The sequence below is a fragment of the Syzygium oleosum genome, unplaced genomic scaffold, assembly GCF_021117445.2.
Source record: "Syzygium oleosum isolate NSW1041296 unplaced genomic scaffold, Sole_v2.1 Sole_v2.01, whole genome shotgun sequence".
Lineage (NCBI taxonomy): Eukaryota > Viridiplantae > Streptophyta > Magnoliopsida > Myrtales > Myrtaceae > Syzygium > Syzygium oleosum.
The window spans coordinates 22,768,331-22,783,788 of NW_026607485.1; the positions used below are offsets into that span (position 1 = coordinate 22,768,331).

The window sequence follows — 15,458 nt, forward strand, 5'->3', positions numbered from 1 at the left end:
ACATATAAATCGTGCAAAAGGTTATATTCTTGATTGTGTGTATATTATATGTTTGCCATATATTTGGTGCATAATTCTTGATCAAGAATCGATAAAAAAGAGAGAGATTCTTTTCCGAGTCTTGAAGGGCGTAATCTTGTCGGTTTAGGCGTGGAATATTGGCTGAAATACGAACAATATTCTGATTTGGGGAGTGAAGAAGACAAAACAAATATAAAAGAAGATGTGTGCGAGAGGGGAGAGGAGGAAAGAAATTGCAAAGCTAGATTGTGCAATATGTGGTTGAAAAGAGAAAATATTGTATATTTTCTTTCCTTGGTGAGCTCCATTTCTTGGCATATAAATAAGATGATAGTGCAATGCGTGAAGGGGGGGCTTTTCTTTTGGATCGGATCAGACACAAGAAACACAGAGAGAAAACACGAGAGCGAGAGAGAGGAACGGGGGGAGAGAGAGGATCACGGGTGGACTTGTCCTGCCGCCGCATCCGTGTGGCCTCACTGCCGGGCCTCCATCAACGTCGCGCACGCTCACAGCCAGACCTGTGGCCGTGAGTCACTGCTGCCCCGAAGTCGACACTGCCGTGCCCGTGTCGCCTATTCCAACGCCGGGCTGGTTGCCGTCCCACTGCTGATTGCTGAGCCGCCGCCTGTCGCTGCTTCTCTCACGGCCAGACCTGTGGCCGTGAGTCGTGACCCTCCTCGCTCCGATCTCTACTGAATCCGCACCTCTGCTGCTCGTGCCCCGTTCAAGCCTGCACCAGTGAGTAGTCCTTACACAACGACGCTGAACCAGCCCTCTGACGACGAAGCCATCGAGCGTCGCTTACTGCTCCAAGTTCAACACTCACGACGTCACCGTTCTCCTTCTCTTGCCAATGCGAGACCACAGCATCCAGCAATTGGTCTGACGTCCCTGCATGACTAGATCGGCTTTTGCTTGATACACACTGAAGCATTGAAGACAGTCAAGTGGAAAGCTTAATTGTGTAGGCTTAAATAGTCAAAGTTTGATAATCAGAAGAAGACCATTACAAGACCAGCCAGATTCGGTCAAAAGCTGAAGGACGACGATGCATTTGCTGCTCCCGAGTTGACCGAGAGCCCACTGTCGAGTCACGCCCCTGCTGTTGCGTCACTCTCGCGGCCGACTCTGTGGTCGCGAGCCAGTCCATTGTCGCCGCATCCGCTATCGATCGCTCGTCGCCCGTCATCGGTTATCCGTTGCCGGTCCACTCGCCGCGATCCCGATCCGCCACGAGTTCAAATTTGGAATTATCCGCCAATTAGGTAAGATTATCCGAATATTTATTTAATTTCCTAGTTTTCGGGTATTCGAATATTTCGTGAATATTTTGATGGATAGCTATATATCTTAGGATAATATTTGCGATATCCGCAATATTCGAAAACACCTAAAAATTAGGAATCATTCCTAATTTGGCAACGTATCTGGACGACTATCCGACCTTATCCCTAAGGTACGATACGCGGCGATACGGAAAATCGTTATCTTGTCCATAATCACTTGGATACGATAATATATTTAATTTGCTTTCCAAATTTAAACAATCAACTTTCTACGTCGATATCTATAACCCTATAGATATGATCGTTAGTTTGATTTCTTTGCCTTATCTGAATTTGAAGAATCTTGCGGATTGCGTGGATTGTTTGAATGTGATTGGTATCTTTGTTTGATTGTTTTTCTTTTAAATAAAGAAAACCAAAAAAATTTGTTAGTTAGATTTAAATTAGAAATTTTGCATGCTTAGGGAATCTTAAATATATCCAAAAGAATAAGATAATTATTTGATTTAAATTGGGATTTAGGGTGGCATATTTCCTAGTTTAAATTAGAAATTATTTTAATCTTAGTGGATTATTTAGGATATTTAATAATTTCGAATTTTAATAAAAATCCCCAAAAAAAAAAAAGAATCACTTTAGGATAGATCAAATCATTTTCTCTAGGATAGATTGCATGTTAATTTGAGTAATTTTTAATTCCGAATTTCATTTGAAAATACCAAAAATAAATCATTTGTCCGTCATTAGAATTAGGTCACGTCGTCGCATGACATATAGTTTGCATGTTAGGCTGCATTAATCGCATGTTAATTTTTGCACGTCATTACATATAGGTTAGTTTTCATTTAAATAAGTGAAAATCCTAAAAAATATTGAGTGAACTGCTTGTTAATTAGAAATCATATTAGAATTGTTGATGTGATTTTCTAGCTAACAATGCAGATGCTTACGTTGCTTCGAGGTAAGTAATTCTCCCAATCTTGCAATTTATTTAATGTTTTGATTATTGGGTGTTACTTTGGTGGTTTGCGCACCCGCATGATCACCTCACATGCTAGTGACTAAGTTAAAATGGATCCAGACTGCCTGCACAAATGTTTTTGAAAAGAAAAGGTACCGAAAGGGCGTTAGACTAGATCTAGCGTAATCAAGTCCCCGAGCTTAGAATCTCTGGTTCGTAGGAATAAAACATATCTCCCTATGTTTTATTTAGGTTTCTAATCGACCTACCACAAATAGATTAGTGGCGACTCCAAGCATGAAAACTTTCGCATGTTAAAAACTTAAACCCTAAGTTGCGAATTGGTAGGGCTTGGGAGGGCCCGAGTTAGGCTTAGTCTTAACAATCCATTAGCCCGAGAGAAATTTTAGGTCGCGACAGCTTGGCGACTCCGCTGGGGAGTTGAGTTAAAACTCTTAGTGGACTTAGGCCAGTTTTTCTTTTTAAAAAATATTTTTGTTTGGCAGCGAGGATCCCAGGTACGTCCCTAACATTTTAGGTGTTAAATGTTTTTGCAGACTGGGAGGTATAAGGGGAGGCGTGATTGTTAACCCTTGTTTTGCAGGGAGGTGTTTGGATGTATGGTTTATTTTATGTACGAAGCGCTGTATGATATAACCTGTTGTGCATGCCTTGCATTTCACTACACCGCACACACTACCCGCTGCCGAACCTAGGCAGCACAGGTTTAGGATGGTACCGAGACAGCGGACACCCCGACCACACCCGCGTGGTATGGGTCGCCCTCCTTGGTCCCGAAAGTTTTTTCACGGTGTCATTGAGTTCCCACCACGGTTGCACCCTTTGCAACCCGGGTCGGCTCCTTGACTAAGCCGGAGTCAGGGGAACCTTGGCCTAACCACAACCATGACTGGTTTAGCCCGGTAATCCTCGCGTCTCCATTTTGTAAGCCAGAGTCTAGATAGAAATCGAACCTCACATTTCATGCGCGTGTCTATGTGATTGCCATGGTCCTACCGGGTAAAGTAAGTCGTCTGAACTCTCCTTTTTGCAATTTATTTAGTTATTGCATCTTTTGGGTCGGTCCATGATAGGTATAAGTCGGTTTTTAATTTGAAAGTAATAATCATTGAGTCCTTTTTTTTAAAACAAAAAAAAAGAAGAAAAAAGAAAGCTCTTTTGGAGAATTATTTTCAATCTATGTCTTTATTTTCTTGGATGTGTCATAGGTCATTATTTCCTGAGAAATTTGCCATCATTTTCACAAGTACATGGAGTAATGAAAAATGTCACGAAAAATGGGAATAAAAAGGGACAATTAGATTGAGTCATGGACTGATCGTTTTGAGGACGTATACTTACCATGCTCTATTTTTTAATTAGGTTATTACGGACCGTCAACGTTCCCCAATCCGTACTCGCTCAAGAGCAAAAATGACTGACCAAAATGAACAGACTCGTGTGGCTGTCCTTGAAACCGAGATGAAGCAAGTCCTGAATGTGCTCGAGAATCTCACCAAACAAGTTACTTCTCTACAGACAAGCATTTCCACACTGTCCGCACCCACTCAACCGAGCGTAGAGATTGTACTGCCCGATGACTCTCCTCCTGTTGAGTCAAAAGATAAGGGAAAAACTGTTGCCATTGGCACTTCCTCGACCGAGAATGGTGCAACTTTAACTGACAAAGCTCGTCCGATCATTACAGATGGGGGCGATGCATCTTCTAAGCCACCAAAGAGTGATGAGGCTGAGCGTATTGATAAGCTTGAAGAAAAATTCCGTCAAATGCAAGGCTTTGATGATCAATTCTCACGAGGTCTTGCTCACATTGTCAAGGTTCAAGTCCCTAAGAAGTTCAAGGCGCCTGAGTTTAATAAGTTCGATGGCCTTTCCTGTCCTAAGGTCCATTTACAATACTACACGACGAGGATGGCGCCGTATGCTGATAATGTGCCACTCATGATCCACACTTTCCAAGATAGCTTAACCGGACCCCCCTTACAATGGTTCGTTTTGAAAAAGATTCATTCGCTCAAGACATGGGAGGATTTGTCTGATGCTTTCATTCGTCAATACAAATTCAATATTGACGTGGCCCCGTCACGTGAGGATTTGATTCGCACTGAGAAGAAAAAGACTGAGACCTTCAAGGCCTATGCTACTAGGTGGAGAGCTCTAGCTGTGCAAATTACCCCCGAGTTGACTGAGAAGGAGATGCTTGATACCTTCATGAAGACTTTACCGTTCGAGTTTCGTAATCGAATGTTGGGTTCTAATTTCAATTCTTTAGCTGAGTTGATACCTGTGGGAGAACGCATTGAGATCGCTCTGCGTGATGGTTGGGCCACTGAGCAGGCTACCTCTGCTAAGAAGTTCACCCTCAAGAAGGATAAGGAACCGACACCTGAAGTGAATGTAGCTTACTCTCAACAAAGCCATGACACTGCTCCGACAATGCAGTCTGTTGGCAAACAACAAGGTGGACGCCAATTCACTAGTCGACAACAAGGTACTAAAAGGAACTTCACGCCTCTGCCTGGGCCGTTATCCAAAGTTTTGCCTGTCCTCCAAAAGAAAAATTTGCTTTCAAGTGAGCCGAAACGCCCGAACCCCGAGCGGTTCTCTGGTTATGACTCCTCTAAGAAATGTGAGTATCATATGGGGGAAGTCGGTCATTCTACTGATGATTGTTATGTACTGAAACATAGAATTCAAGACCTCTTGGACACAAAGGCATTCTCTTTCCGCAGTGATCAACCAAATGTCGAGCGGAACCCTCTACCTAACCATGTCGGAAGCACGGATGCTGTTATTGAGTAGAGAAATTTCTGGACTCCTCTGCGAAGGAGTCTTTCATGCTTTCTAGGATTTCAAGTGTTTCTAGGATTTCCTGCTTTCTAGGATTTCAATTCATGTTTATGTTTTTATTCGTAGGGCTTTGATTATTTGCATTTCCCTTCCAATAATGTAATTCATTCGACTCTATTCAATGAAATTACAAGTTTATTTGCATTTTGAGGGTATGTTGAAGTATACCAAACTAGCCCGGTGATGATATCCAACCATGAAAAGAAAATATCATCCAAGGAGAAATTCTGAGGGCTGGGCTTTCTCATGCTCCCTCCAAAAAAAAAACTTTCCGAAAATAAAAAGCATTTCATTGCTTTTTTTTTTTTTTTTTTAAAAAAGAAAAAACCTTTTTCCAAATCATGCATCAAATAAACCCTGTTTGTTCGTCTGACTCATTTACTTCATGTCTCAGAGCATAATACTCTAGCTTGTTATGATGAGAAAATGACACATCCAGTTCAACGGTGATGAACCCATTGGTTCAATTGAGAGCTAACAAAGCCTTCGAAGGAAAGTGAGCTTGGAAAGACTTATCTGGGGGCAATGAATCATAACTTGATTTGGTGTGGTGCTATATCTGGAAAGCCAGAAAAGGAGATGACAAATCGGGGGCATGACAGACTCCTGTAGCGGCCATTGAGATAATTCCTTGGATAATCGAAATTTACTAAGTCTCATTTTGCGTTACATAGAATCCTATTCATGCACGTTCTCTTGTGCAGGGGCAAAAGCAACGATGGAGCATTCATGTGTCCATTCCTTCTAAATAGGGGCAATCAAAGGGCTCCCATTCCAAAAATGTCTCTCTGTGTTGATGTTCTCACACCTTTTGCAGGAACCATTTATTTTGAATGCTCAATGCCATATTTTTCATGCTTATGATGAAATTTTTGAGTATGATAAATATGTTCAGAAGTTGCAAACTTTTTTGTGCTTGAAGTTGATAAGCTTGTGAAATGATCACATCTTTCAAGGAAAAGAAATTTTGCTTGGTAAGTTTACCTATTTGACCCATCAATTTCATGTTGAAATTTGTCAAGATGGACAATTCAATGAATGATGTGGAACTGCTTGAGTATGCTAAATGAGATATGTTGGGATGATGAAAGGCAAGCCATATCCTATACACCGTCCCCTATTCATACACTTGTGAGATGAGTGGAAAAATTCCATATCTACAAGGTAAAGGGTTATCTCGCGAAAGGTACGGCTATCAAAATGACGAGGGGCAGTTCACTTCTCTATCCTAAACAATACAGGTTATCCATTGTTTCGCCACTTTGAGCCCAAACACTTGGAGAAGTTTTTTCAAATTACCCCTGTCAAGAACCACCCCACATCGGGGTAAACTGGAGGTAAGTCGACATCGTAAGGTGAGAAAAATAGATAGAAATTTTCTTACTCACACTTGCATCAATCTTCAAGTGTTGCTATTGCAAATGAACTCAAACATTAATTCAAGTGCCTTAGAATGATGAAGAGCAGTTCTTTCTCTATCCTACACACTTTATCCATAGCTTAGCCCACTTGAGCCTGCAATTTCATTTCATAAAAACCCAGTTGGTGATCATCCCCCACACTGGGGCAAGGTAAAAGCCATCACTGTCCATGCAGCATATCCGGAGTGCCAATAGAAGACGAAGACCCCGAGAGTCCAAATGTTAGTCATTCGGTCAAAATAAGCCAAAGTATGGTTGGCCAATGTATGCATTGTAGACGGTGTGTGTCAAAAGTCAAAAGTGAAAAAAAAACTAGGGGCATGAAAAAGCAGTGTGCCTGGTAAAAGCAAGGCCAATGCCCATGAAAAGAAAAAAGAAGAAGAAGAGAAAGAAAAAAAAATGAAGAAAAAAGAGAGAACTTTGGAGTAGAAAATGTCAAAATATGATATGTCAAAGTCACAAAGATATCCACAGTCTTAAGGAATCAAGTGACGAACTCTTGCGGCCAATAGAGCATCTACCAAGAAGACAATCCCTGGCAATGAAGAAGATCGGTGATTATGCCTAGATGATCACCAACTCTCACCCTTATACACATTTTCGAGCCTGATATATCCTTTCGTTTCTCAACCCGTGAACCTAGCCTACGTTACGTCCCTTGCAAAGTCTCTTCTGATTAGGGCACTTGAATTAACGTAGAATTTCAGATGTTTATAAGCTTAGCCCGAAGAAGTGCGAGCAAGTCTATTTCTATCTCATTTTGCAGGGTTCTTGACTTGTAAACCCGGAGATGATTGTGGAGTATTTTCTTTCAATACCCTCGACTCGAAGAGTCCCCTTTGTTAAGCCATTGACCAAATTGACACTACGGTCCTGATAAAGACCTCTTAGATTGGTAAGGTCGTACCGCTTGCGAGAATACTCGGATCCTTGTCGACATGATGATGGTGAGACGGAGTGATTCTCATAAAATAGCCCTTCTGAATGAGAGTGAGTGAAAGCTCTTTTTAACTGAAAGTCTCTCATTTAGCATTCTTAAGAAATCCACGTTATAAGTGAAAATTGTCTTAATGATAATTCTCCATAGTGGAAATTTGGTTATGCAAATATGGTAAAACCATCATGCATAAACCTCAATTGAATTAATGAATTTTGAAATGTGTGTTCTAGAGTAGCCGTGATTGCTAATCTCTTTTATGAATGCATATGTGTTTTTGCTCTAGTCATGTCCGACAGGTAATGTTTCCTCGAAGACTGAAGAGTTCCTGACACTTGAGTTGCTATCTGAAGCTTCGAATTTGTTTAAATATTTTTCAACATTCAAATATCTGATTGAAGTTTCAGGTATCATTTTCAAAAATCCGAAGGGAATTTTCGATTCTATTAATCATATCTGATTGCAGTTTCAGATATCTTTTCGAAGATCCGAAGGGAATCATCGAACCCATTCAAATACCTGATTGAAGTTTCAGGCATTATTTCCGAAAATCCAAAGGGAGTTTTCGATCCTATTAATCATATCTGATTGCAGTTTCAGATATCTTCTCGAAGATCCGAAGGGAATCATCGAGCCCTTTCAAGTATCTGATTGAAGTTTCAGATATCATTTCCGAAAATCCAAAGGGAGTTTTCGATCCTATTAATCATATCTGATTGCAGTTTCAGATATCTTCTCGAAGATCCGAAGGGAATCATCGAGCGCATTCAAGTATCTGATTGAAGTTTTAGGAATTTTTCTTGAAAGTTCGAAGGGAATTATTCGATACCTTTCATCGAAAATCTGCAGGGAATTTTCAAGCTCATCTCATCTCAAGTATCTTCTCTGAAAATCCGAAGGGAATTTTCGAGCTTTCAAATACTATTGGGAATTCCAGATACTTGGCGGGTTTCGAAAGCTGATCCATACCCCAATTTTGCTTTTCCAAATCTTCAGGTAAGTAAATGCAGGTATGTTTTCTATTTTTGCATTTGCATTTTCATATCATATTAGAAAATGGGTGTGGGCTCATTGAGATCCCATTTACTCGACAAAAAGATTAATTTTTCTCATTGCATTTGCATAGTCAAATTTCAGGTATCATTTTATCTTTGAATGAAACCTCTTCGAGCTCCCCTTCAAAGAGGGGCAGCTGTTGACACCTAAATTTTGACAATCCAGTCAGTCGTTCGTTGCATAAAAATTAGGGATCGATCCCAGTCCCTAGACAAAAAATTAGCATATAGATTAGAAGCATTTGAATTTGTATTTAGGCTCACATAGTTGCATTTGCATTGGACTGGCGGCGGATGGACTCAAGTGCAGAGGTTGTGAACTCAATGGAAATTGGACTAAACTCGCGTGGATTAAAGATTTTGGCCTAGCCCATTTATTTTTGCGCGAGGGGTCCTACACTTAGAAAGAATTTTCGTAAGTTCACGATCTAGGGACATGCGATCAAGAGCAACATATAAATCGTGCAAAAGGTTATATTCTTGATTGTGTGTATATTATATGTTTGCCATATATTTGGTGCATAATTCTTGATCAAGAATCGATAAAAAAGAGAGAGATTCTTTTCCGAGTCTTGAAGGGCGTAATCTTGTCGGTTTAGGCGTGGAATATTGGCTGAAATACGAACAATATTCTGATTTGGGGAGTGAAGAAGACAAAACAAATATAAAAGAAGATGTGTGCGAGAGGGGAGAGGAGGAAAGAAATTGCAAAGCTAGATTGTGCAATATGTGGTTGAAAAGAGAAAATATTGTATATTTTCTTTCCTTGGTGAGCTCCATTTCTTGGCATATAAATAAGATGATAGTGCAATGCGTGAAGGGGGGGCTTTTCTTTTGGATCGGATCAGACACAAGAAACACAGAGAGAAAACACGAGAGCGAGAGAGAGGAACGGGGGGAGAGAGAGGATCACGGGTGGACTTGTCCTGCCGCCGCATCCGTGTGGCCTCACTGCCGGGCCTCCATCAACGTCGCGCACGCTCACAGCCAGACCTGTGGCCGTGAGTCACTGCTGCCCCGAAGTCGACACTGCCGTGCCCGTGTCGCCTATTCCAACGCCGGGCTGGTTGCCGTCCCACTGCTGATTGCTGAGCCGCCGCCTGTCGCTGCTTCTCTCACGGCCAGACCTGTGGCCGTGAGTCGTGACCCTCCTCGCTCCGATCTCTACCGAATCCGCACCTCTCCTGCTCGTGCCCCGTTCAAGCCTCGCACCGGTGAGTAGTCCTTACACAACGACGCCGAACCAGCCCTCTGACGACGAAGCCATCGAGCGTCGCTTACTGCTCCAAGTTCAACACTCACGACGTCACCGTTCTCCTTCTCTTGCCAATGCGAGACCACAGCATCCAGCAATTGGTCTGACGTCCCTGCATGACTAGATCGGCTTTTGCTTGATACACACTGAAGCATTGAAGACAGTCAAGTGGAAAGCTTAATTGTGTAGGCTTAAATAGTCAAAGTTTGATAATCAGAAGAAGACCATTACAAGACCAGCCGATTCGGTCAAAAGCCGAAGGACGACGATGCATTTGCTGCTCCCGAGTTGACCGAGAGCCCACTGTCGAGTCACGCCCCTGTTGTTGCGTCACTCTCGCGGCCGACTCTGTGGTCGCGAGCCAGTCCATTGTCGCCGCATCCGCTATCGATCGCTCGTCGCCCGTCATCGGTTATCCGTTGCCGGTCCACTCGCCGCGATCCCGATCCGCCACGAGTTCAAATTTGGAATTATCCGCCAATTAGGTAAGATTATCCGAATATTTATTTAATTTCCTAGTTTTCGGGTATTCGAATATTTCGTGAATATTTTGATGGATAGCTATATATCTTAGGATAATATTTGCGATATCCGCAATATTCGAAAACACCTAAAAATTAGGAATCATTCCTAATTTGGCAACGTATCTGGACGACTATCCGACCTTATCCCTAAGGTACGATACGCGGCGATACGGAAAATCGTTATCTTGTCCATAATCACTTGGATACGATAATATATTTAATTTGCTTTCCAAATTTAAACAATCAACTTTCTGTCGATATCTATAACCCTATAGATATGATCGTTAGTTTGATTTCTTTGCCTTATCTGAATTTGAAGAATCTTGCGGATTGCGTGGATTGTTTGAATGTGATTGGTATCTTTGTTTGATTGTTTTTCTTTTAAATAAAGAAAACCAAAAAAATTTGTTAGTTAGATTTAAATTAGAAATTTTGCATGCTTAGGGAATCTTAAATATATCCAAAAGAATAAGATAATTATTTGATTTAAATTGGGATTTAGGGTGGCATATTTCCTAGTTTAAATTAGAAATTATTTTAATCTTAGTGGATTATTTAGGATATTTAATAATTTCGAATTTTAATAAAAATCCCCAAAAAAAAAAAGAATCACTTTAGGATAGATCAAATCATTTTCTCTAGGATAGATTGCATGTTAATTTGAGTAATTTTTAATTCCGAATTTCATTTGAAAATACCAAAAATAAATCATTTGTCCGTCATTAGAATTAGGTCACGTCGTCGCATGACATATAGTTTGCATGTTAGGCTGCATTAATCGCATGTTAATTTTTGCACGTCATTACATATAGGTTAGTTTTCATTTAAATAAGTGAAAATCCTAAAAAATATTGAGTGAACTGCTTGTTAATTAGAAATCATATTAGAATTGTTGATGTGATTTTCTAGCTAACAATGCAGATGCTTACGTTGCTTCGAGGTAAGTAATTCTCCCAATCTTGCAATTTATTTAATGTTTTGATTATTGGGTGTTACTTTGGTGGTTTGCGCACCCGCATGATCACCTCACATGCTAGTGACTAAGTTAAAATGGATCCAGACTGCCTGCACAAATGTTTTTGAAAAGAAAAGGTACCGAAAGGGCGTTAGACTAGATCTAGCGTAATCAAGTCCCCGAGCTTAGAATCTCTGGTTCGTAGGAATAAAACATATCTCCCTATGTTTTATTTAGGTTTCTAATCGACCTACCACAAATAGATTAGTGGCGACTCCAAGCATGAAAACTTTCGCATGTTAAAAACTTAAACCCTAAGTTGCGAATTGGTAGGGCTTGGGAGGGCCCGAGTTAGGCTTAGTCTTAACAATCCATTAGCCCGAGAGAAATTTTAGGTCGCGACAAGTATTTTGGTCAGCAAGAACAAACTTGCAATTCCACGAAGGCCTTGACATAACAATTACAGGGTCACTTCGAAGAACCGTAGACAAAAAACCTGCAAAAGAGAGACAATCTCAAGCCCGATTCATCGGAACCTTTCTCAAACAAAATGCACATCATTCTTACTTCTTAGAGCAACAGTCATCATCAGTACAACAAAGTACCTCAGTTCAAAAGGATGAACACATCCTCTATTAATTTCCATCTAACTTTAATTCAACACTGATGATTCTATATTTTCAGCAGATAGATGCATCCAATAGGCACCCCAACAAGTGCTCTTTGGCTCCAATTTTGGTAATAATATCATCTATAGAATCTTTAAGAACAACAGACCGATGCTCATAACCTCTAACCGCATTGAGATTTTTCTTGCTATACTTATCAGAATCTAGCAAGAGAAAAGTATAAACTAGGACTTATGTATTTATCCTCTATTACCTATGCAAAGGCAAAGATTGCTTGCAAAATTGTAGCAAATCAGTCTCGAGCATTTGAATGGCCATATCAGCAAGAAAAGTTCCCCACAGCCTGCATAGATTACAAGTAGAAACAGAGGAGCCAATAAATTCCTGAATGCTCAAAGTGAAAAGATATTTCCTGAGGCTTATAGCAGCTCCTAGAATTAATGACAAACATCAGCCATATCTCAAGTGAGGATGATTCATAGCTATGTTGACTTGCCAATTGTACGAGTATTTTAAGCAAATAACCAGCTCCACAATTTAGTTGTCTTCTCAATAACAGGGAACCTTCAAATTGTTGTTTCTGATTAGACATCAATTTATCTAAGCTCAAGAAGTTCATGCCCAAGTTCCCTGGAATGCTAAAACTGCTCTGAAACAGCACACCACCGGCTTCTTAATTAAGAAATTCATAGAAATATGTGCAAAGTGCATTTCCGAGAAGCTCACTTATTGCTCAACAGTGACGCATTTTTCTATGTTTACATACAATTATCATATAAACGACTTAAATTTACTAATTATCATATGAAATTATCAGCCTTTATTTGTGTTTCTCTCAAATTTTTCCTCAATCAAATTGAGATTATCAACTCTCATTCGAATTACTTATCTACATTGATTCTCTGTTTCTTAAATTTACTAATTTTTCTGTTGAGTTATCACTTTTATTTGTCTTGTTTACCTTTTTTTTCTTAATTTATCAAGTCTTTTAGATATTATCAACCTCATTTGGGTGATTGCCAACATTTCTCCAATCAAGTTACCAACTAATTTTACGTTACCAACTCTTATTTAAGTTAGTTATCTAAATTTATTTGATTTGTTTATTTATAATTTACCAACCTTACTTATCTCTGACAAAAAAAACCTCTCTTATATTTTACCAACTTTTATGTTCCCTTATTAGTAACACCTTTAGATTTATCGAATACCATATAAAATTACCAATCTTCTTTGTGTGACTTACCAGCTTTGCCAGCAATTAAGTTAACAACTTTTCCATCACAACTATTGATGCATGCACTTACGTCAAATTAACAGAAAAACCAGTGGATGAGAAAAATCACTTCAACGAGCGACCTGAAGATATCAACAGTTGCGCAGTCAAAATTCAAATTGGGCAATGGATTGGGTCATTTTTATAGAAACGCCACGTGAAATTAGACCGCTTCTTGCATGAATATCAAAAGATCACTTTTAGTTACGGGTCAAAGACAGATCCTAATAATTTTCCACCTCCTTTTTCCGTATATCTCTATTTCCTCTCGTATATCTGTATTCCCACAAACACAGACACGCACGAGAAACAACAATGGAAGTAGTACTGAGTTCAGGACACAGAATGCCGTTGATCGGGTTTGGAACGGCCTCAATGCCTCTGCCACCGGACGATGTGCTGACTTCAGCTTTTCTGGGCGCCATCGAGGCTGGGTACCACCGCTTCGACACAGCAGCCCAGTATGGAGCGGAGAAGCTGCTTGGGCGGTCCATTGCCGAGGCCATGAAGCGTGGCCTCATTAAGAGCCGCGACAAGATCTTCATCACCAGCAAGCTCTGGTGCACCGACACCCATTTCAACCTTGACGTTCCTGCCCTCAAGAACTCTCTCAAGTAATTAATCGTACTTAATTCTTCTCGAACTTCTCTCTTTTTCTTCAGTTTATTTAGTTTGTGTGGCTCTGGTTTCATTAATAAGTCGTGCAGCTAGATGAAATATCAAGACCATATAAAACTTTTAATATCGGAAAATATAACAGATAAAAACATTAAGATATCTCCACCTTTAGAAATGTATTAGTTTTCACTTGGGTATATGGATATTAGTTTCATGCATTAGTTCTCATCCTCAGTTGCTCTTATATAAATACCAATAGAATTTTTTTGCACTTGGTGTGTATGCTCATTGTTTTGGAAGCTAGGGTTAGAGTATGTGGATCTGTACCTAATCCACTTCCCAGCAAGACTGAAGGAAGGAACCGAAGGGTCCGATTTCAAGGGCAAAATGTTGCCATTTGACATGAAAGGCACATGGGAGGCCATGGAAGAGTACTCCAAGTTGGGCTTGGCCAGGTCCATTGGAGTCAGCAATTTTGGCACCAAGAAGCTGTCTCAACTCCTCATGCATGCCACAATCCCTCCTGCTGCCAACCAGGTAAAAGAAATAATACATATATAATCTAGTTTTTTCTTTCACTCGAATTAATATCAAATCAAGATTTTCATTAAGATTTGTTTATTTTTCTTCGTGGGTTAATCTTGATTTAGGTGGAGATCAATGTGGCGTGGCAACAAGAGAAGCTGAGGGAGTATTGTTGAGAGAAGGGAATACACGTGAGTGCGTGGTCTCCATTGGCAGCGAATGGAGCTCCTTAGGGTTCCTTAGCCGTTATGGAGAATCCTCTGCTTAAGGAGATTGCTGTTGCCAAAGGAAAGACTCTAGCTCAGGTACTTTATTATTCTGTCTCTGGTCTCACTTTGCCCATATAAAGGTTGTCACACGATTGTCGTAGCTGCGAATCTGATGAATAACATCATACTGGCTGCGAATCTGATGAGGTTTCCTACGAATAGAACAAAAGTAAAATGTCTTGTCATTTTCATGTCTGAAGCCTAGATTATAATCTTCAATATTGCTTATATGTATCTATATATAGGTTGCACTGAGATGGATATATGAGCAAGGATCAAGCATCATTGTAAAGAGCTTCAACAAGGAGAGAATGAGAGAGAACCTGCAAATTTTGGGATGGGAACTTAGCCAGGAGGATTTGGAGAGGATGAAGCTGCAAATCCCACAGAGAAGAGGGTTTGCAATTATATGTAACAGCTGAACAAGGTTTTTTCAAGAGTAAGCACGACAATAACTATATGAATTTCGTTGTAGGATCTGAATCTTCTTTGAATTTGAAACGAAGTATGACAGATAAATTTTCGAATCATTGCGCATAATTCAAATCGAGATGCAAACCACCGAGGAAGAATCGATGCCGGTGGACCATTCTTGAGATCGATATATAGCGTGCCACAATCTTACGGACCATCCTCTTTCAATTCCCTTTTTTTTGTTGTTGTTGTTGGTAAGTACATTAAATTTTATTGGGTATCAATACTTTTGGAAGTGGACGAACGGCACGATGTAGATGAGAGGAAATTGCCTTCAACCATGATGGAAAGAAAAAAATAGCCCTCAAAACCTGATAGAAAATCCAAACTGCAACTTCATAAAATTTTCACTTATAACCTTAATTTTTTAAGCACGTA

The 15,458-nt window shown here is 40.2% G+C and overlaps 2 protein-coding genes across 2 annotated transcripts; both read left to right on the forward strand.

Moving 5' to 3' along the window:
• Positions 1 to 3,705: 3,705 nt before the first annotated feature.
• LOC115667296 (uncharacterized) lies at positions 3,706 to 5,094 on the forward strand. The gene has a single exon (XM_030588895.2). The coding sequence runs from the start codon at positions 3,706 to 3,708 to the stop codon at positions 5,092 to 5,094; it is 1,389 nt and encodes a 462-aa protein (XP_030444755.2).
• Positions 5,095 to 13,509: 8,415 nt separating this feature from the next.
• On the forward strand, positions 13,510 to 14,513 carry LOC115666500 (methylecgonone reductase-like). The gene is made up of 4 exons (XM_056308098.1): positions 13,510 to 13,808; positions 13,985 to 14,006; positions 14,113 to 14,349; positions 14,463 to 14,513. Exons 1-4 carry the CDS (start codon positions 13,510 to 13,512, stop codon positions 14,511 to 14,513), a joined length of 609 nt encoding a protein of 202 aa, XP_056164073.1.
• The last annotated feature ends 945 nt before the right edge of the window (positions 14,514 to 15,458 follow it).